Source organism: Orcinus orca, chromosome 4, assembly GCF_937001465.1.
Source record: "Orcinus orca chromosome 4, mOrcOrc1.1, whole genome shotgun sequence".
Classification (NCBI taxonomy): Eukaryota; Metazoa; Chordata; class Mammalia; order Artiodactyla; family Delphinidae; genus Orcinus; species Orcinus orca.
This window is the reverse complement of record NC_064562.1, coordinates 38,082,084-38,104,610: the sequence shown is the minus strand read 5'-3', so window position 1 is coordinate 38,104,610 and position 22,527 is coordinate 38,082,084. Positions and strand designations below refer to the sequence as shown.

At 39.9% G+C, this 22,527-nt stretch overlaps 2 protein-coding genes across 15 annotated transcripts in view; one reads left to right on the top strand and one right to left on the bottom strand.

The window, feature by feature from the left end:
• PTPN13 (protein tyrosine phosphatase non-receptor type 13) overlaps nt 1-1,906 on the top strand; it is a 235,554-nt gene extending 233,648 nt beyond the window's left edge. For all 11 annotated transcript variants that reach the window (XM_049709054.1, XM_033413401.2, XM_033413404.2 and 8 more), the window contains one exon: nt 1,195-1,906. In XM_049709054.1, the coding sequence (XP_049565011.1) occupies nt 1,195-1,290 (96 nt within the window). In that variant the 3' untranslated portion in view covers nt 1,291-1,906. The remainder of the gene's footprint in view (nt 1-1,194) is intronic.
• A 1,298-nt stretch (nt 1,907-3,204) lies between these two features.
• The window catches only part of SLC10A6 (solute carrier family 10 member 6), a 33,829-nt gene continuing 14,506 nt past the window's right edge, over nt 3,205-22,527 (bottom strand). Inside the window, exons 4-7 of one of the 4 annotated variants that reach the window (XR_004479209.2) lie at nt 21,249-21,424; nt 19,233-19,390; nt 17,503-17,645; nt 3,205-4,925 (exon numbers count right to left, since the gene is read on the bottom strand). Coding sequence is in view for 3 of the 4 variants with exons in the window: in XM_004283995.3 (XP_004284043.1) it covers nt 17,899-18,116; nt 19,233-19,390; nt 21,249-21,424 (552 nt within the window). In the remaining variant the exon portion in view is untranslated. Of the gene's footprint in view, nt 4,926-15,749; nt 18,117-19,232; nt 19,391-21,248; nt 21,425-22,527 lie in introns of those variants that run through there. The other 3 variants (XM_033413410.2, XM_004283995.3, XM_033413411.2) reach the window with 3 other exon arrangements.

The window sequence follows — 22,527 nt, the reverse complement described above, 5'->3', positions numbered from 1 at the left end:
TGTGTGTTCGAGAATAATCATGGCCAGGGTGTCTGAGGTGGAGGCAGCAGGAGGGGAAGTGCGAGAGGAGGTGACGGGGCCAGGGCCTGGGCTTTCCTCTGAGTGAGATGGGGCCATCGCAGGATTGTCTGTATAGAATGACATGATCTGACTCCCATTTTAAAGGACCACTCTGGCTGCTATGTTAAAACAAGACCAAATTGAATTAGGAAGGAGGGTGCAGGGTTAGAAGCAGGAGGTTGGTTAGGTAGCAAGCAGTGGCGGCCCAGATTGGAGTGGTGAGTGTGGATGTAGGGAGAAAAGGGCATTATGTGAAGTGTTTGCTAATGGATTGTGGCGTGAGAGAAAGTCAAGGATAATTGTGTGGAAAATGTGGGCAAATTAAAATTCAGATGGGCAAAAGGAAATAAAAGGGTTACTTGTATTCCTCTTCCTCAGAGTTGTTAACATTTTAGGCAACATTCTGAGCATTCTTTAGTGCACAGTGTGTGTGCTCACATGCACACAACTGTTTTAAATGAGATTCAACTGTAGTTATTACTGTTACTTTCCACTTAGTATACTGTAAATTTCTCCCATTTATTTTCAGGCTCATTAATTCCTTGCCAAATAACAGGAAAACTCAGATCCCTGCACTATCAACTTAGTAGAGAGTTAATTTCACTGAAAAAGTTAATTTTCAAAAACACATTGATTTTTGAAATCAAAAATATTCTTTTGTTCCAAAATATTTAAAGACAGTTATTTTGTGTAGTTTCTTGGGTATTAATTTCTTGACATTTCAAAACATCAAGACGAGTTCAATAAGTCTAGAGGAAATTTTGTAGGAAGTTTATTTTTCCATTATAAAAGCAAATCATAAAAATCACCAAAGCACAAAAAAATAGAAGTGGTCCACCCATCAGAGACAACTTCAGTTAGCACTCACCACCCACCCCCAAGGCTTCTTCCCTCCACATTTTGTCAATCTGGTTTCTGTTTCTTATAATTTTTGTGACAGTGCACAATTCTATGTCCTGCTTCTTACATTCAACCCTATGACATAATTTTTCATGTTTTCAAAAGTACTCAAGCATCACTTCCAGTAGTGGTGAAGCTATATATATATATATTCACATTATACATCTAAAGTCTTCTCTCCCTCTCTTTTTTTTTCCTCTTTTTTTTTTTTTTTTTGGTGGGGGGGTGCTATAGGATCAGTATATTTTCTGCTATCAAGTCATCCTTTATGTCCTGACACGTCTTCAAGCTGAAGAAGAGGAGAAAGAGCAGGCCCAGCCTCTGAAATGACATGACAAGAACAGCCTTCTGGATGTCTGTCCACTTCTCTCCTAACTTCCAGCAGATGCTCCTGCTGTCTATTTAAAATAAAGATCACAGGGTAGTAAGTCCATAAAACATCATTATGCTTATTCTCCTCTACCTTAGAGGGGCATTCTTAATAACAATAAATAATGGTAAATGCTGTATTTTTACAGCTACTTTAACCTGTGATAATTATCAAAGATTTTTTTAACACTAACTGAATAATGCATATCTTAGGGATGATTAAGGCAGCATTTGACTATAGCTGACATTGTTACAAGGACACACTGAGACTATTTTTAATGCACCAATCTTGTTTATAGCGAAATTATTTTCCAGTATTTTTTAAAAACTAGAGCTATTTTATAGGGGATACTTGAAACCAGTATTTAAGCTTTAAATGACAGTAATATTGGCATAGAGAAAAAGGTAGCAAATGTTTACTATATCAATTTCTAATGTTTACTATCTAGAACTTCCTGTAATATATTTATATACTTTTTCATGAAAATGGACATATCAAATGTTTGTAACTGCATCATGTTATACATCATCTCACTTTGTAAATAAAAATACACATTAAAACATGAACAAGCCAAAAGTGTGTGCAGACAAGTTAAACATTTTCAGTGCGCTATTTTTTTTTTTTTTTTTTTTTTTTTTTTGCTGTACGCAGACCTCTCACTGCTGTGGCCTCTCCCGTTGCGGAGCACAGGCTCCGGACGCGCAGGCTCAGCGGCCATGGCTCACGGGCCTAGCCACTCCGCAGCATGTGGGATCTTCCCGGACCGGGGCACGAACCTGTGTCCCCTGCATCGGCAGGCGGACTCTCAACCACTGCGCCACCAGGGAAGCCCAGTGCGCTATTTTTTAACAACATTCCAGGCCTCTGGGAAGGCAGGAACTTCTGGACCCCAACTTCCGTATCCCTACTGGGTGCCGGTTGTGCCAGCCACAGGCCCTGGGAGTGTTGTCAGAACTCCTGGTAGATCTTCTCCAGGCTCTGATGGTGAGGATCAAGTACTGACTAACAGTGGCTAAGAAATTCATTCTCCCTTCCTGCTGCCTTCCTGGGAGCCTGACTGGTACATAAGTCAGAATTTTCAAGTCTTAGTTGTTGTAAAACTCAGACTATCTCATGAAAGAAAACAATATCACACTACCTGGGAGGTTTATATTTGATTCTGCCTAAAGGGAAGAGATCAGCTTCAAAGAACCTGCTTCTGATTCTCAGTACTGAACGTATTTCGCTAACTCCTAATTGTGACAGCATTCCTCCACTCAGTCGTGAGTGACGCCATCCCAAGACCCCAGAAACTGCTTGGTTCCTTCTCATCAGATTGACCAATTCTGAGCTAGTTAACTGGAATTTCTGATCTTACCCAAGTGCAACGATTTTCTGGGACCTACTCCTGAAGAGCTGAGGCTATTTAAGGGCAGAAGACAGTGTCAGGAAATGCACAAAACCCCACAGGGATATGTATGACTCCTCTCTGGGTAGCAAGTTTGAATCCTACCTCAGTGGCTCTGAATCTGGCAAGAGAAGTATCACCACCATCACTTCCACTTCAATCAGGACAGTTTCTACAGATTGCGTTGTAGCTAAAGATTTGGAAAAAAGGTTTCTATTGCTTTAAAAGATTTTTAGAAACTACTGAGTGAGTTGGAATCATGAGACCTTGTTTTCCTGTCATAAGCACAGGAAACAAGGCCAGCAGGGTCCAGGAGCCAGTACAGCTGGAGGTGATTAGCTACCATGTGAAGTCAACAGAAATAGAGGGGGAAAGCTGGAGAAGGATCCTTTGTCTGGAAAGAATGTAGCTAGGAAATGGAAACTGTGGGAAGAAAATGTGGGTTTCGATTTACAAACCCTGAATGGAAACTTTTTTTTTAAATAAATTTATTTATTTTATTTATTTTTGGCCATGTTAGGTCTTTGTTGCGTGCGCGGGCTTCTCATTGCGGTGGCTTCTCGTTGTGGAGCACGGGCTCTAGGCACATGGGCTCCAGTAGTTGTGGCACTCAGGCTCAGTAGTTGTGGCTTGTGGGCTCTAGAGCGTAGGCTCAGTAGTTGTGGCACACGGGCTTAGTTGCTCCGCGGCATGTGGGATCTTCCCGGACCAGGGCTTGAACCCAAGTCCTCTGCATTGGCAGGCGGATTCTTAACTACTGCGCCAACAGGGAAGCCCTGGAAACATAATTACAGTAAAAATGTTACTGCCCTCATCTGGGACGTGGCTCCACTACCATGGAATGGGGTGAGCCATTTGCTAGGGCCACGCTGGTTAGAAAGCATGGCGAAGCCACAGAGCCAGGGTGGCACATGGAGACACTCCAATAGCCAATGAATGAATAAATACTACTTGGCTTCTAACGCACATTAGATAGCTAAGTACTATAAAATATACACCCAAACGTATAATGGCTCATACATAATAGAAATTTATCTAAGAGATCTGGGCAAGAGAACAGCTCAGCAGGGCAGCTGTCCTCCCTCTGACTGTTAGGAACCCAAGCTGATGGAGTTTCTGTAATCAACACATAGCTTCCAAGGTCATCCTGGGAATCGTTTCCATTTCCCCAGCCAGAAACGGGGGAAGAGTAGGGACACCTGTGGGGGATTCTTTGAGCTGGGCAGGCCTGGAAACAAAGCACATCACTGCCATTCATTCTATCAGCAAGGACTGGCCAAATGGTGGCCCTACGCACAAGGAAGCTGGGAAATGAGTTGGCTGAGCAGCTGATTCCCAGTGACAGACAACTCTCTGCTATAGAAGGAGAACCACAAGTCGTGATGGAATCTATTTATAAAACTGAACTAAAGTTGTATATTTTAAAAGAATATCTTAATTTAAAATAATATCTTAATATAGTCACTGCAAGATTGGATACATTATTTTGTCCCTAAGTTTGGTATATGTCATTAGTAGAAATATTTCTGTATTATGATAAAAAGAAGAGAAATGGCTATTGAGAAAAGGTCAGGTGTTCACATCTGTGGTTCCAAACAGCCTGCTAGATCTCTTGGTTTTAAGTCTGTTTGGGACTTCCCTGGTGGCGCAGTGGTTAAGAATCTGCCTGCCAATGCAGGGGACACAGGTTTGGTCCCTGGAGCAGGAAGATCCCACATGCTGTGGAGCAACTAAGCCCATGTGCCACAACTACTGAGCCTGAACTCTAGAGCCTGTGAGCCACAACTACTGAGCCTGCACGCCACAACTACTACTGAAGCCCATGTGCCCTAGAGCCCATGCACCTCAACTACTGAGCCCACACGGCACAACTACCAAAGCCCGCGCACTCTAGGGCCTGTGTGCTGCAACTACTGAGCCCACAGGCTACAACTACTGAAGCCCGTGTGCCTAGAGCCTGTGCTCCACAACAAGAGAAGCCACCGCAATGAGAAACTCGCACACCACAACAAAGAGTAGCCCCTGCTTGCCACAACTAGAGAAAACCCACGCACAGCAACAAGGATACAAGACAGCCAAAAAAAAAAATGTCTAGTTATCTAAATGCAATGTGATACATCCAAGAAATGAACAACTCACCAAACCAGTCCTTCAGTCAGATGTCTTGATCGTGGACAATGTGTTCCCATTTTACATAATTCAGGGTACCTTGTTATGGAGGAGATAAATGTAACAAATATTGCATTGACCTGCGTAATATTTTAAAGCCAATCTAAATTTTAATATATCAATTTTGAATTGCAGTTGACTGCAAGTAAGCAAAAACTAGCCCTACAGACTTACACAAATTAGAGGTTTCTTTCTTTAAGAAAACAAGTTCAGAAGTAGACAATTGCTGGGATTGATTCTACAGTTCGATAATGTCAGATATAGTCCCATTTGTTTATTTCTGCTTTTTTTTTCCTTTCCTGAGGAGACATAGCCAAAACATTATTGCTAAGACCCATGTCAAAGAGCATACCACCTATGTCTTCTTCTAGAATTTTTATGGTTTCAGGTCTTATATTTAAGTCTTTAATCCATTTTGAGTTTATTTTTGTATATGGCATGAGAAATAGTCTAGCTTGATTCTTTTGCATTTAGCTGTCCAGTTTTCCCAACACCATTTATTGAAGAGGCTGTCTTTTTCCCATTGTATACTCTTGCCTCATTTCTTGTAGATTAATGCCACATATGAGTGTGGGATCATTTCTGAGCTCTCTATTCTGTTCCATTATCTATGTCTGTTTTTGTGCTAGTACCATAGTGTTTTATTACTGTAGCTTTGTAGAATAGTTTGAAATCAAAGTGTGTGATGCTTTCACCTCTGTTCTTTCTCAATATTGTTTTGGCTATTCAGGTTCTTTTGAGTTTAATACAAATTTTACAATTATTTGTTCTAGTTCAATGAAAAGTCCATTGGTATTTTGATAAGAATTGCCTTTGGGTAGTACAGTCACTAACAATATTAATTTTTCCAATCCATGAGTACTGTATATCTTTCCATTTGTTTGTGTCATCTTCACTTTCTTTCATCAGTATCTTACAGTTTTCTGAGTTAATGATCTTTTACCTCCTTAGATTTATACCTAAGTTTTTTGCTTTTTTGTTTTTTTGTTTTTTTGTTTACCAGTACGCGGGCCTCTCACTGTTGTGGCCTCTCCCGTTGCGGAGCACAGGCTCTGGACGCGCAGGCTCAGCGGCAATGGCTTACGGGCCCAGCCACTCCACAGCATGTGGGATCTTCCCAAACTAGGGCACGAACCCGTGTCCCCTGCATCAGCAGGCAGACTCTCAACCACTGCGCCACCAGGGAAGCCCTGTACCTAAGTATTTTATTCTTTTTTGATGTGATTGTCAATGGAATTATTTTCTTAATTTCTGCTTCTGATAGTTTGTTGTTGGCGTATAGAAACACAACAGATTTCTATATATTAATTTTGTATCCTGTAACTTTACTGAATTCATTGATGAGCTCTAGTTCTAGAAACACCAGTTGTTTTCTGGTGTTGTCTTTAGGATTTTCTATGTATAGTATCATGTTATCAGCAAACAGTGACAGTTTTACTTCTTCCTTTCCAAGTTGGATTTCTTTTATTTCTTTTTCTTGTCTGATTTTTATGACTAGGACTTCCAATACTATGTTGAATGAAAGTGGCAAGAGTGGGCATCCTTGTCTTGTTCCTGATCTTAGAGGAAATACTTTCAGCTTTTTACCATTGAGTATGATGATAGCCATGTGCTTGTCATATATGGCCTTTATGATGTTGAGGTATGTTCCCTCTATACCCACTTTCTGGAGAGTTTTTATCATAAATGGATGTTGAATTTTGTCAAAAGCTTTTTCTGCATCTATTGAAATGATAATATGATTTTTATTCTTCAGTTTGTTAATGTGGTGTATCACATTGACTGATTTGTGGATATTGAACCATCCTTGCATCTCTGGAATAAATCCCACTTGATCATGGTGTATGATGCTTTAATGTACTGTTGAATTTGGTTGAGGATTTTTGCATTTATGGTCATCCGTAATAGTGGCCTGTAATGTTTGTGTTTGTACGTGTGTGGAGGGGGCGTATCTTTGTCTGGTTTTAGTACAAGGGGACACTGGCCTTATAGAATGAGTTCAGAAGTGTTCCTTCCTCTGTAATTTTTTGGACGAGTTTGAGAAGGATAGGTGTTAACTCTTCTTTTTTTTTTTTTTTTAATATTTATTTATTTATTTATTTGGTTGCACCAGGGCTTAGTTGTGGCATGTGGGCTCCTTAGTTGTGGCATGCAAACTCTTAGTTGCAGCATGCATGTGGGATCTAGTTCTCTGACCAGGGATCAAACCTAGGCCCCCTGCATTGGGAGCGTGGAGTCTTAACCACTGTGCCACCAGGGAAGTCCCTTAACTCTTCTTTAAATGTTTAGTAGAACTCACCTGTGAAGCTGTCTGGCTCTGGACTTTTGTTTGTTGGGATTTTTAAAATACTGATTCAATTTCATTGATAATTGAGATAATTTAGATAATTGAGCTGTTCATATTTTCTATTTTTTCCTGATTCAGTCTTGAGATATTGTGCATTTCTAGGGCTTTATCAGTTTCTTCTAGGTTGTCCATTTTATTGATGTGTAATTATTCTTAGTAATCTCTTATGATCCTTTTTTTTTTTTTTTTTTTTTTGCGGTATGCGGGCCCCTCACTGCTGTGGCCTCTCCCGTTGCAGAGCACAGGCTCCGGATGCGCAGGCTCATGGGCCCAGCCGCTCCATGGCATGTGGGATCTTCCCAGACTGGGGCACAAACCCATGTCCCCTGCATCGGAAGGCGGACTCTCAACCACTGAGCCACCAAGGAAGCCCCTTTTTTTTTTTTTTTTTTTGCCACACTGCACGGCATGTGGGATCTTAGTTCCCCACCCAGGGATTGAACTCGTGCCCCCTGCAGTGGAAGCGCAGAGTCCTAACCACTCGACTGCCAGGGAATTCCCACTTATGATCCTTTGTATTTCTGTGGTGTTGGTTGTAAATTCTTTTTCATTTCTGATTTGGGCCCTCTTTTTTTCTTGATGAATCTAAAGCTTTATCAATTTTGTTTATTCTTTCAAAGAAATAGCTTTTAGTTTCATTGAACTTTTCTATTTTTTTAAGTCTCTTTCATTTATATCTGCTCTGATTTTTTTTTTTTTTGACTTTTTTTTTTTTTTTTTTTTTGGCGGTACACGGGCCTCTCACTGTTGTGGCCTCTCCCGTTGTGGAGCACAGGCTCTGGACGCGCAGGCTCAGCGGCCATGGCCCACAGGCCCAGCCGCTCCACGGCACGTGGGTTCTTCCCGGACCGGGGCACGAACCCGTGTCCCCTGCATTGGCAGGCGGACCCTCAACCACTGCGCCACCAGGGAAGCCCCTGCTCTGATTTTTATTACTTCCTTCCTCCTACTAACTTTGGGTTATGTTGGTCTTTTTTTTTTTTTTTTTTTTTTTTCCTTTAGGAATGAGGTTAGGTTGCTTGACATTTTACTTGTTTACTGAGGTAGGCTTTTATCACCATAAACTTCCCTCTTAGAACTGCTTTTGCTAAAAGATTTTGGATCATTGTGTTATTTTCACTTGTCTCCAGGTATTATTTCATTTCCTCTTTGATTTCTTCAGTGACCCACTGGCTGTTTAGTAGCACATTGTTTAATGTCCACATTTGTAGGTTTTGCAGGTTTTGTTTTTTTTTCTTGTAGTTAATTTCTAGTCTCATAGCAGTGTGGTCAAAAAAGATATTTGATATGATTTCAGTTTTCTTAAATTTACTGAGACTTGTTTTGTGGCCTAGCATTTGATCTATCCTAGAGAATGTTCTGTGTATGTGCCCTTGAAAAGACTGTATTCTGCCTTTGGATGGAATGTTCTATATAAATATCTATTAAGTCCATCTTGTCTAATGCATCATTTAAAGCCAGTGTTTCCTTATTGATGTTCCATCTGGATGATCTATCCATTGAGGTAAGTAAGGTGTTAAAGTCCCCTACTATTATTGTGTAACTGTCAATTTCTCCCTTAATGTTTGTTAATATTTGCTGTAAGTATTTAGGTGCTCCTATGTTGGGTGCATACATACTTACAATTTTTATATCTTCCTGTGGGATTGATCCCTTTATCATTATGTAATGTCCTTCTTTGTCTCTTGTTACAATCTTTGTTTTAAAGTCTATCTTGTCTGATATAAGTATTGGTACCCCAACTTTCTTTTGTTTCTCACCACTCTTATTCAACATAGTTTTGGAAGTTTTAGCCACAGTAATCAGAGAAGAAAAAGAAAAGGAATCCAAATCGGAAAAAAGAAGTAAAGCTGTCACTGTTTGCAGATGACATGATACTATACATAGAGAATCCTAAAGATGCTACCAGAAAACTACTAGAGCTAATCAATGAATTTGGTAAAGTAGCAGGATACAAAATTAATGCACAGAAATCTCTGGCATTCTTATAAACTAATGATGAAAAATCTGAAAGTGAAATTAAGAAAACACTCCCATTTACCATTGCAACAAAAAGAATAAAATATCTAGGAATAAATCTACCTAGGGAGACAAAAGACCTGTATGCAGAAAATTATAAGACACTGATGAAAGAAATTAAAGATGATACAAATAGGTGGAGAGATATACCATGTTCTCGGATTGGAAGAATCAACATTGTGAAAATGACTCTACTACCCAAAGCAATCTACAGATTCAATGCAATCCCTATCAAACTACCACTGGCATTTTTCACAGAACTAGAACAAAAAATTTCACAATTTGTATGGAAACACAAAAGACCCCAAATAGCCAAAGCAATCTTGAGAACGAAAAACGGAGCTGGAGGAATCAGACTCCCTGACTTCAGACTATACTACAAAGCTACAGTAATCAAGACAGTATGGTACTGGCACAAAAACAGAAAGACAGATCAATGGAACAGGATAGAAAGCCCAGAGATAAACCCACGCACATATGGACACCTTATCTTTGATAAAGGTGGCAGGAATGTACAGTGGAGAAAGGACAGCCTCTTCAATAAGTGGTGCTGGGAAAACAGGACAGATACATGAAAAAGTATGAGATTAGATCACTCCCTAACACCATACACAAAAATAAGCTCAAAATGGATTACAGACCTAAATGTAAGGCCAGAAACTATCAAACACTTAGAGGAAAACATAGGCAGAACACTCTATGACATAAATCACAGCAAGATCCTTTCTGACCCACCTCCTAGAGAAATGGAAATAAAAACAAAAATAAACAAATGGGACCTAATGAAACTTCAAAGCTTTTGCACAGCAAAGGAAACCATAAACAACACCAAAAGACAACCCTCAGAATGGGAGAAAATATTTGCAAATGAAGCAACTGACAAAGGATTAATCTCCAAAATATACAAGCAGCTCATGCAGCTCAATGACAAAAAAACAAACAACCCAATCCAAAAATCGGCAGAAGACCTAAATAGACATTTCTCCAAAGAAGATATACAGACTGCCAACAAACACATGAAAGCATGCTCAACATCATTAATCATTAGAGAAATGCAAATCAAAACTACAGTGAGATATCATCTCACACCGGTCAGAATGGCCATCATCAAAAAATCTAGAAACAATAAATGCTGGAGAGGGTGTGGAGAAAAGGGAACACTCTTGCACTGCTCATGGGAATGTGAATTGGTTCAGCCACTATGGAGAACTGTATGGAGGTTCCTTAAAAAACTACAAATAGAACTACCATATGACCCAGCAATCCCACTACTGGGCATATACCCTGAGAAAACCAGAATTCAAAAAGAGTCGTGTACCAAAATGTTCATTGCAGCTCTATTTACAATAGCCCGGAGATGGAAACAACCTAAGTGCCCATCATCAGATGAATGGATAAAGAAGATGTGGCACATGTATACAATGGAATATTACTCAGCCATAAAAAGAAACAAAATTGAGCTATTTGTAATGAGGTGGATAGACCTAGAGTCTGTCATACAGAGTGAAGTAAGTCAGAAAGAAAAAGACAAGTACCATATGCTAACACATATATATAGAATTTAAGGGAAAAAAATGTCATGAAGAACCTAGGGGTAAGACAGGAATAAAGACACAGACCTACTGGAGAACGGACTTCAGGATATGGGGAGGGGGAAGGGTGAGTTGTGACAGGGCGAGAGAGAGTCATGGACATATATACACTAACAAACGTAAGGTAGATAGCTAGTGGGAAGCAGCCGCATGGCACAGGGATATCAGCTCAGTGCTTTGTGACCGCCTGGAGGGGTGGGATAGGGAGGGTGGGAGGGAGGGAGACGCAAGAGGGAAGAGATATGGGAACATATGTATATGTATAACTGATTCACTTTGTTATAAAGCAGAAACTAACACACCATTGTAAAGCAATTATACCCCAATAAAGATGTTAAAAAAAATGGATTAAAGACCTAAATGTAAGGCCAGACACTATCAAACTCTTAGAGGAAAACATAGGCAGAACACTCTATGACATAAATCACAGCAAGATCCTTTTTGACACACCTCCTAGAGAAATGGAAATAAAAATAAACAAATGGGACCTAATGAAACTTCAAAGCTTTTGCACAGCAAAGGAAACCATAAACAAGACCAAAAGACAACCCTCAGAATGGGAGAAAATATTTGCAAATGAAGCAACTGACAAAGGATTAATCTCCAAAATTTACAAGCAGCTCATGAAGCTCAATATCAAAAGAAAAACCCAATCCAAAAATGGGCAGAAGACCTAAATAGACATTTCTCCAAAGAAGATATACAGATTGCCAGCAAAAACATGAAAGAATGCTCAACATCATTAATCATTAGAGAAATGCAAACCAAAACTACAATGAGATATCATCTCACACCAGTCAGAATGGCCATCATCAAAAAATCTAGAAACAATAAATGCTGGAGAGGGTGTGGAGAAAAGGGAACACTCTTGCACTGTTGGTGGGAATGTAAATTGATACAGCCACTATGGAAAACAGTATGGATTTTCCTTAAAAAACTAAAAACAGAAGTACCATACGACCCAGCAATCCCACTACTGGGCATATACCCTGAGAATACCATAATTCAAAAAGAGTCATGTACCAAAATGTTCATTGCAGCTCTATTTACAATAGCCAGGACATGGAAGCCACCTAATTGTCCATCAACAGTTGAATGGATAAAGAAGATGTGGCACATATATACAATGGAATATTACTCAGCCATAAAAAGAAACAAAATTGAGTTATTTGTAGTGAGGTGGATGGACCTAGAGTCTGTCATACAGAGTGAAGTAAGTCAGAAAGAGAAAAAGAAATACCGTATGCTAACACATATGTATGGAATCTAAGGGGAAAAAAAGAAGGTCATGAAGAACCTAGGGGCAAGACCCTAGGGGAATAAAGACCCACACCTACTAGAGAATGGACTTGAGGATATAGGGAGGGGGAAGGGTAAGCTGTGACAAAGTGAGAGAGCGGCGTGGACATATATACACTACCAAATGTAAAATAGATAGCTAGTGGGAAGCAGCCACATAGCACAGGGAGATCAGCTCTGTGCTTTGTGACCACCTAGAGGGGTGGGATAGGGAGGGTGGGAGGGAGGGAGATGCAAGAGGGAAGAGATATGGGAACATATGTATATGTATAACTGATTCACTTTGTTATAAAGCAGAAACTAACACACCATTGTAAAGCAATTATACTCCAATAAAGATATTAAGAAAATTTAAAAAATAAAAATAAAGTCTATCTTGACTGATATAAGTATTGATACCCCAACTTTCTTTTGTTTTCTATTTGCATGCAATACCTTTTCAGTCCCCTCGCTTTCAGTCTATGTGTGTCTTTTGATCTGAAGTGGGTCTCTTGTAGGCAGCATATATATATGTCTTTTTCTTTTTAAATCCATTCAGCCACTTTATGTCTTTTGATTGAAGCATTTAGTCCATTTATATTTAAAGTAATTATTAATAGGTATATACTTACTGGCATTTTGTTCATTGTTTTCTGGTTGTTTTGAAGCTCTTTTTTGTTCCTTTCTTCTTCTTTTGTTCTCTTCCCTTAGAATTTGATGATTATCTTTAATGTTTGTACTCCTTTATCTTTTTTGTGTGTGTATCTATTTTGGATTTTTTGTTTTGTCATTCATTACCATGAGGTTTAAATATAACAAGCTCTGTACACACATATATATATAAACCTATATATACATATAAATTTAAGTTGATCTCAAGTTCAAATGCATTGTAACAGCCCTACATATTTGCTCCCTCTCCCCACATTTAATGTGTTTGACATCATATTTCACATCTTTTGGTTTTGTGTATCCCTTAACTAATTATTTTGGATATGGATGATTTTAATACTTTTGTCTTTTAACTTTCCTACTAGCTTTATAAGTAGTTGATCTACTACCTTTACTGTATATTTGCCTTTACCAATGAGATTTTTCCTTTTGTAATTTTCATCTTTCTGCTGTGGCCTTTTCTTTTCCACTTAGAGACATCTCTTTAACATTTCTTGTACAGCTGATTTAGTTGTGCTGAACTCTCTTAGCTTTTAAAACTTCTCTGTAAAACTCTTTCTCTCTCCTTCAAATCGGAATGATAGCCTTGCTGGGTAGGGTATTCTTGGTTGTAGGTTTTCTCCATCACTTTGAATATATCATGCCACTCCCTTCTGGGCTGCAGAGTGTCTACTAAAATGTCAGCTGACAGTCTTATGGGAATTTCCTTGTATATAACTAATTGCTTTTCCCTTGCTGTTTTTAAGATTCTCACTTTAATTTCTGTCATTTTACTTACAATGTGTCTTAATGTGGACCTCTTTAGGTTGATCTTGTTTGGGACTCTCTGTGCTTCCTAAGCCTGAATGCCTGTTTTTTTCTTCCCAGTTTAGGGAAATTTTCAGCTATTATGTCTTCAAATATGTTCTCTGCGCCTTTCTCTCTCTCTCTCTTCCTCTGTGACCCCATAATGTGAATGTTAGCAGGCTCGATGTTGTCCTGGAGGTCTCTTAAACTGTTTTTTTGTTTGTTTGTTTTTCTTTTCCTTCTCAGCTTAAGTGATTTCCTCTGCTGTCTTCCAGTTCACTGATCCATTCTTTCATATCATCTAATCTACTGTTGATTCCTTCTAGTATTTTTTTTATTTCTTTTCTCGTACTCTTCAGCTCTGTTTGGTTCTTTGTATTTTCTAGCTCTTTGTTAAACTTCTCACTGTGTTCATCCATTTTTCTTTTGAGTTTGTTGAGCATCTTTATGATCGTTACCTTAAACTTTATTGGGTACATTGCTTATCTCCACTTAGTTTTTCTGGGATTTTGTCTTGTTCCTCATTTGGAACATATTTCTTTGTCTCTCCATTTTGCCTAATTCTCTGTGTTTGTATGTATTTGTATGTATTAGGTAGGTTGGTTATGTTTCCCAATCTTAGAGAAGTGCCCTTATGTCGGAGACATGCTATGGGTCTGAGCAGCACACTCCTCTCTGTTCACCAGAGCTATATGCTCTACGGGTTCCCCCTGTGTTGGCTGCATGGGCCCTTTTTCTATGCCAGGGCTGACTACAGTGGGCACGCTGTTAGGCAAGGCTGGCGCTGGCCTGGTTGCCTGCCAGGCCCTGCCTAGTGCGGTGGCTGCTGGCCCACTGGTGGGCAGTGTTAAGTCCTAGTGTGGTTGGCTGCACAGCCTAGAGACTGCCAAAACCAGTGCCAGCCCATTGGTAGACTGGGCAGGGTCTCAGGGCAGCTGGCTGCAGAGCCCAGGGCATCGCAGGACTGGTTCCAACCCGCTAGTGGGCAGCATATCATCCTTTTTAAGAAAGGAAACTGAAGTTCAGGGGGATTCTCACTTGCTCAACGTTGTCCAAATAACAGAGCTGGGATTCAATTCTAGGACTACCTGGCTTCAACACACAAGTCCTGAAGCGTCCTAGCTCAAGTGGATCACAACAAGTAGCCCTGGCAAAGACCGTGTTCTTTACACTCTGCTACCTCAAATATCCACCTGGCTCTTTTCCAGACACAGAGCTGGACTCATTCTGCTTAACATTATTTCTCTGGCCCCCCCTTCTGAGCTTCACATAGGCCCTGCTTTTATGAATGCATGATTATTGAGATCAGTTAGAATACAATTTATTCAGTTAGAGCTTTTGTTTAGTTACATTCTTCTCTTTAAAGATAATGTGTGGCCTCCTGGACAACTTGACTATTTCTAGTTCTTCTCAGTAACATGTTTACATACCATCTCTGGAAATGGCAGTCTTCCAATGTGACTACTTTCAAACCCTTACATTGATTTGTGTTGTTTCTGTCTTAATGGATGGCTTTTGGTAGACTTCTCTCCAGACCTGTCCTGATTGTGGTAAATACTGACCATGCAGTTAATACTTCAGAATGGAACACTGGAATTTACCATTTTATGTTAGGTGCCTGTGTAGAGGAACAATTTAGAAATTCCTTTTTTGTGGATCCTTTAAAACTCACTCATGGTAATGCTTATTTTAGAACTGGGGCTCTCTGAACATATAATTCTACTATGTTCACTGCAGCAGTTGAGAATTAACAATCATGTCACACATGTGTGTACTTCTTTTCCATATAAATATACTTGTGACACCCAATGGGGCTCTTTGTGTACTACCACAAAGATGTCCTTACTTGTGAAAATACCATAATAATCATTGTCATTATATATATAACCCACAAGTTCTTGAGTATACTTACAAAATAAAATTGTAAAGCACTAAATCTCAGACAATACACTTTCTCACACTCCAAAATTTACAAATAGAAAAAATGGAACCAAATGGAGTCCAACAAAAACACATTATATAGGAAGTTATGTGATGAAGGTGGCATTTCATATCAGTAGAGAAAAGATGAATCATTCAATGTATGATGTTAGGACAATTAGATTCTTAACACGCCATAGAGAAAAATAAATTCAAAATGGAATAAACATGTACATATTTAGTCCAAAGTTATAGAGAAATATATGGGACATATTTTTAATAATGTCAGAATAGAGAAGGAGGATGGGTTTTATCTACTGACAGTATACACAGCAGCTAGTAAGTATGTGTATTAACCCCAAAAAAGAACTCCCTGAAAAGGGGCCAAATACATTCTCAAAGAGGGGTGGGTCCTTTTCTAATTCACAATCCACACAAAAGTATAAATAGTCTAACATTTGACAGATATTAAGGTCAAAAAACATTTTTTAAAAGACTAATAAAGTGGTATATATAAAAAATATAAAACTTCCGTACAGCAAAAGAAATTATACAAAAATAAAAAGACAAACAAGTAGGTAATATATTGACAAAACATAGAACAAAGGGTCACTGTCTGTTTTATCAGTTAAAAAGGAAAAACTGCAATAGAAAAGCAGACAAAGGGACTTCCCTGGTAGCACAGTGGTTAAGAATCTGCCTGCCAATGCAGGGGACATGGGTTTGAGCCCTGGTCTGGGAAGATCCCACATGCCATGGAGCAACTAAGCCCATGTGCCACAACTACTGAGCCTGTGCTCTAGAGCCACGAGCCACAACTACTGAGCCCACGAGCCACAACTACTGAAACCCATGCGCCCTAGAGCCCGTGCTCTGCAACAAGAGAAGCCACCGCCATGAGAAGCTCACACACCATAAGGAAGAGCAGCCCCTGCTCGCCGCAACTAGAGAAAGCCCGCACGCAGCAATGAAGACCCAAGGCAGCCAAAAAATTAATTAACTAATTAATCAATCAAAGGCCATTTCTTTAAAAAAAAAAAAAAAAAAGCAGGCAAAGTACATGAACAAGCAAGCATCCATGAAAAATACTCTGCTTCACTTCATTGTATAATTTTAACAATGCAACTTTAAATGAGGTATTTTCACAAAGCAGAATGATCATTCTTAAGACTGGTGTGGCTGTGGAAAAACCAGACACTCTCAGGCACTGCTGAACAGTGTTGCCAGAGAGCTCACTGCCCAACATTTTAATGTGCCATCAGCCTGGTTGCACATTTTCAAGTCTAGAAAATGATCCTACAGAAACACTTGCATGAAGGCACAAGTGTCTGTAGCGGCACCGTAACACCAAGTTGAAAGCTATCTAAATGTCCATGACTAAGGGATGGTTAAATAAATTATAGACCTTTCATGCACTGGAATACTTCTGTAAAGCCACTGTTCTAAGGAGTGAGGTAGGTCAACATAGACTGCCATGTAAAGATGCTCCACAATATTTCATGAAGTGACTTATGAAACAGTATATGTGGAATGATCTCAATGTTTTTTGTTTTTTGTTTGTTTTTGGTTTTTTTTGCGGTACACGGGCCTCTCACTGCCGCGGCCTCTCCCGCCGTGGAGCACAAGCTCCGGACGCACAGGCCCAGCGGCCAAGGCCCACAGGCCCAGCCGCTCCGCGGCATGGGGGATCCTCCCGGACCGGGGCACGAACCCGCGTCCCCTGCATCGGCAGGCGGACTCCCAACCACTGCACCACCAGGGAAGCCCTCAATGTTTTTAAAATGACATAATGCATAAATGTATATTAGAAGAATATACATTGTGTCTATCTCTAGGGAGTAAAAATATTAACTTCAAGTGTTCATTAAGTTCCCTCGAGGCTCGTGATTACATCTATAAATCTAAAAAGATTTTCAAGCCCTTAAAAAAAACAATCATTTGAGAAAAGACCCCATTTTTATAAGAGCTGTATGCTTCCTCCCCAATGCCCTAAAGGACTTGCCCAAAGTCGAGAAGTCAAGTGGGTCCAGACTCTGTCCTTGCCCTGCAGTATGAGGTGACATCTCCTCTACACAGAGTTCTAACTCTTGTGAGGTTAAAATTCACAGCTTGATGACTTCACATAACAATGGGGATCACTCTTCACTGTATGGGAAGACAAGAACACACAAAGTAGCTAATAAATCTGTTGTGTAAACCCCCAAAGAACCTGAAATAGGCAGAGCATATTCTCAAAAGGGGATCCTATGACAAATCACAGTCCACACAGAAATATAAATATGTTGACATCTGACACGCAAACATTCCCATAAGCCCTGCCAACGAGATTCACTCATCAGCTCTGCACTGTCTTTACTGGCCACTGAGGAAGACAGGGACCAGTCAAGCCAGCAAACCCCTACTTGGCACATGAGATCTGGCCAGTTGGCATGACAGCCCTGTGGAGATCCATGGGCCCTGATGGCCCAGGAGTTAGAGCACCTTCTTCATTCACCTCCAAGAAAGCACTGGTCTCTTTGGGAGAAGTGGATTTCTTCTTAAAGCGGGCTTCTACCCTTAAAGCGGGGTTCTTTATTCTGTGTTTGATCTTCAGTGTCCTCTTGTACATCTTATATGCTAGGTGTTAAAACATACCAGTATTAAAAATCACTTTAGCAAAGACTATAATTTGGTGACATTGTGCACTTGTCAATACTTTGGGGGTTTGTTTGCTTTGGATCATATATGTATAAACACACAGGAAAAAGAAGGGGAAAAGAAAAAACTACAGAGCAAAATAATTCAGTGTATCAAGATGGCTATTTCTGTCTGGAATGGACCTATTGTGATTGAGACATTCATCAGGTGGCTGACAGCTTGTCCGTCCATCTGTCCGTCTGTCCATCCATCCATCCAGTCAGTCAGCAACTCCTTGGAGGGCTTAATATGGGTCAGGTGCCCCCCCGGGTGCTGGGAGGTAGCTAGGAATGGGCCAAGCATACTCCTTCCATTACAGTCTCACCATGAGAAGAAATTAGAACCTGGATTTAAGACCAGGAGTTTTATTCTGCTAGACTTTATCTTGTGGGAAAATTAAACCCCAAGTGTTCCTTATATTAATTGTCTGTAATCAGTATATAATTAGTTATATCAGTAATCATTGAGCCTTACGTTCTGTGACAATAAAAAATTTACAATGGCCAAGATTAAAATATACGTATGTTTGTGTACATATCTATCAATCTATATATTTTAAATTTACCTTCTGTGAACCTACATAATGACTGCCTGCAAAATGATGTGGTTTTGGCTGTAGGGATAGATAAGCATATATATTTTTAAATATCTGTATGTATTATATTTCATAGTTAAAAAACATTTCACAGACATTCAGCACAATTCTTAGTCACATAAGTACTGTGAAATAACATTTGGAAGACTTACAAGGCTGTTAATAAAACATGACAAATGTATTTTTGAGATAAATAATTGTTCATGGAGAGTTCTGATAGTGCATTGTTTTTGTGAAGATTGTTTATAATTATAAGCTCACTTTCACAGGCTTTTAAAAATATTTTTCTGTGAAACTTCCACTTGTGGCAAAAGATCTTGTTTATACATTTTATTTTCCCCAGAAATGTCAGGCTAAAAATGTATCATAAGGGCAGCACATGTATATTCAGATTGAAAAAGGAGTTAGTAAGCTGGGTGAACAATTTTCAGTCAAGTCCACTCAATGGGGGCTTTACCTACCTGCAACAATGAGAATCCCATCCAACAGCTGGAAGAGTCCATAGGCCAATGGGAAGCTAAGCATCTGGACTAATTGCTCGGCAGTGAAAGATAGGTGCAGCATGGTGATGCACATCTGAATATTCTGAGCTCCAGTTTCTAAGGAAATCGTCCTGCAACTACCAATGGAAAAATTTTACATACTAGCAATAAGGACTATTTTTAAATTTTACGTATAGCGATAAGTGCAAGCTATGAGCTGAGACCACTAAAAATGTTTATCCATTCAATAATTATTTGCTGAGTGCCTACTCTGTAGGTGGCCTCTTGAGAGGCACCTCTGAATAGGGCCCTATGAACCCTGCCCTGAGAATCTGGGTGAAAAGACAAGATATACACATAGAAACAGCACAAGACAAAGTATGATCGAAGGTCAGGGAAATACTGTAGAAATTCAGAAAAGTGTCATAAATGGTTAGAGAAGGCTTCACAGAGGAAGGGTGAAACTAAAGAATGGAAAGAGTGAAAGAGGCATTTAATGTGGGGAAGTGATTGAAATTAAAGTTCTGGGGACACGTATGAGCTTGGCCTATTCAGTAAGCATTGCTTATGCTCTAAGCCAACCTGCAGGGAGTGGAGGATTGAAGGAGATGAGAATGGAAAGTTGAGTCAGACACAAAACAGTATAAACACTTGAAAATAAACATAAAAACCCTACATGAAAACAAAATGTCTAAAACGGTTTCTTTGGTGAAATGGTTTAGTAATAAGTTTTTTCTACTTTCTCCTTTTCTATATTTTATTCATTTTCTAATTACAAAAAAAAAGAAAAGAACAGAAGAGAAAAGAAAAATAAACCTCACTTGAAAAAGAAAAGGCAGGGGGGAGAAGAAGGAAAACCTAGGCAGGACCTTGGAGGCTGGGTTAGGCAGTTTCATCCTCTCCAATTTATTGAATACAAAGGGCATCTTGAGGCTTTTACAGATGGCAGAAGAGAGGAAAGAGACGTTTGATAAACCGGCTTCTCTTTGCAGACTGGACTGGGATGTGGAGGTAACAAGGGTGTGGAATGTGGGAGTGAAAATATCGTCACTAGTACAGGGCAAATTCAGTGGCTCTTATTTTATTTCTAGTCACCCTGTTGCACACTACAGTTTCTCCAGACCACCCTCACTTCTTTCAGAGCCCTGTCCATAACCTGACAAGATTAAGTGACACAGCTGAACCTCACACCTGGACCATTCACAAGGCAAATGCAGCATCTCAGTCCTGATCTTTCTCAAGCCATCAGGTGTGGAAAAAACAGGATTGCTGACTACACTTTGCCATAGGAATACCTTCTCTCCAGATCCAATTATATTTCAACTCCTCAACTGTCCGTGTTCCTAATTACAGTCGTCCCTCTGTATCTGCAGGTTCTATATCCACTGATTCAACCAACCTCGGATCAAAAATATTTGGGAAAAGAAAAATTCTACAAGGTTCGAAAAAGCAAAACTTAGATTTGCCATGCAGGCAATTGTTTATATAGCATTACATTAGGTATTATAAGTAATCTAGAGATGATTTAAAGTATATGGAGGATGTACATAGGTTATATGCAAATACTATGCCATTTTATAATAGGGAGTTGAGCATCCTTGGATTCTGGTATCTGCAGGGGGCTCTGGAACCAATGCCCTGCGGATATGACTGTACTGACCTAAGGCCCAAATCTTAAGTCCACCACATTCTGGCTCTATGACCTTGGTCAGGTTACTTAAGCTCCCTGAAGGGTTTGCTCATCTGTAGAATGTAGAATGAGATACCCAGAGTATCTGCCCCTCAGACTTGTAGTAAGAAGGAAATGAGATACCCTTGGCAGAGCCTCACCAAGTACTTGGTTACCACCCTAAATGTTCCCCAAGTGGACAACACCACCCACCTTGTAAGTCAAAACTCTTTGTGCTTCCAGACATAGCCAGGCAGCAAAGCCTGTCAATGGCAGTGTGTTTAATTTGTCCTCCTTATAAAAGTTTATGGATAATTTAACTGTACCTCTGCCAAGATTGGTGGGTAAGAAGTGCCAGGAGAAAGCCTGTGACATGGCCAATCAAAGGAAAGATGAAGCTGATGGTCAGAAGAATGATATCTGAATTCCAAGATCCTTTCGCCAGCACCACACCAGCAACTGCAACCACCAAAAGGAGGACCCCACCAACAATGGCTCCAACCTAAGGCAAACCAATAAAAGAGGCACAGGTAAACATCACAGTCTTTTTGCAAAGTCCATCACTGCTCCAAAAGCCTTGGAACCTAGAAGGTTTTAGAACAAAGAGAGGACTTAGAGACCACCGAATCCAATCTCACTTTACAGAGAAGAAACCTGAGGTCCAAAGTGGTCAAGTGACTTGACTGAGTTAGATTTGATGAAGCTCAACACAAATCTAAGTCTTCTTATTTCATGATCAGTATCTTTTCCTCTCAAGTGGAGGATTCTGCCAGAAGGATTGGGTAGTGGAGTTTTTCGTGGATAGGACAAATTTGTGAAATAAGTGAAAATTCTGACAATAAGCATCCAACACCTCTATACACAACCTTGCAGGCCCCGCGCTGGTAACCTCTTGCCTGAGATCTGCCCTGCCTGACCATCCACCACTCTCTCCCTACCACCCCTTCAACCACCAATGACTTCTTGACTGCTCTGCTCCCTGTTCTTCTCTCCTCCAAATGAAATTTACCCATTCTTCATTAGACAACCTGAGCTAATATTAATGTCAAATGAGATACTATTGAAGATACTGATATCTTCTCCCAAATGAATACTGTCTCTTGCTTTTGTTGTTTAATAGAAACAAAAAAAAAAATCAACAAAAATTTTTCCCAGTGGTCAGAGTTTTAAACCAGATAAAGAGGAAGCAAGACCCAGAATATGTGGGGGAAAGTCAGGATCTTGGCAAGCTCCCATTCACATCATGTAAACAGCAAACTATGTGCCCAGTTCAGCATCAACCTTGATTTGAAGTGATTCAGGGTGTGGAGAAAGACGGTCATGGGGAACCGAAACAAAATAAAAACAACCCAATGTACCAAAGATGTGTTCTGGGATCATTTTTACTGCTCAAATACAGGGAAAGACTGGGCCTCTGCCTAATGGGAAGATGCTGGAACACACAAAGGCCTCTGATTGTAAAAATCCTCGGTCAACTTTCTACCATATTATTAAATATTTTCTGCCACAGCACCTCTGGAATAGCCAAATGGGTTTTTTTTGTTGGTTTTGTTTTTTTGTTTTTTTTATTTGGGCTGGGCTCAGCTGGGTAGTTCTTTGGGGGGG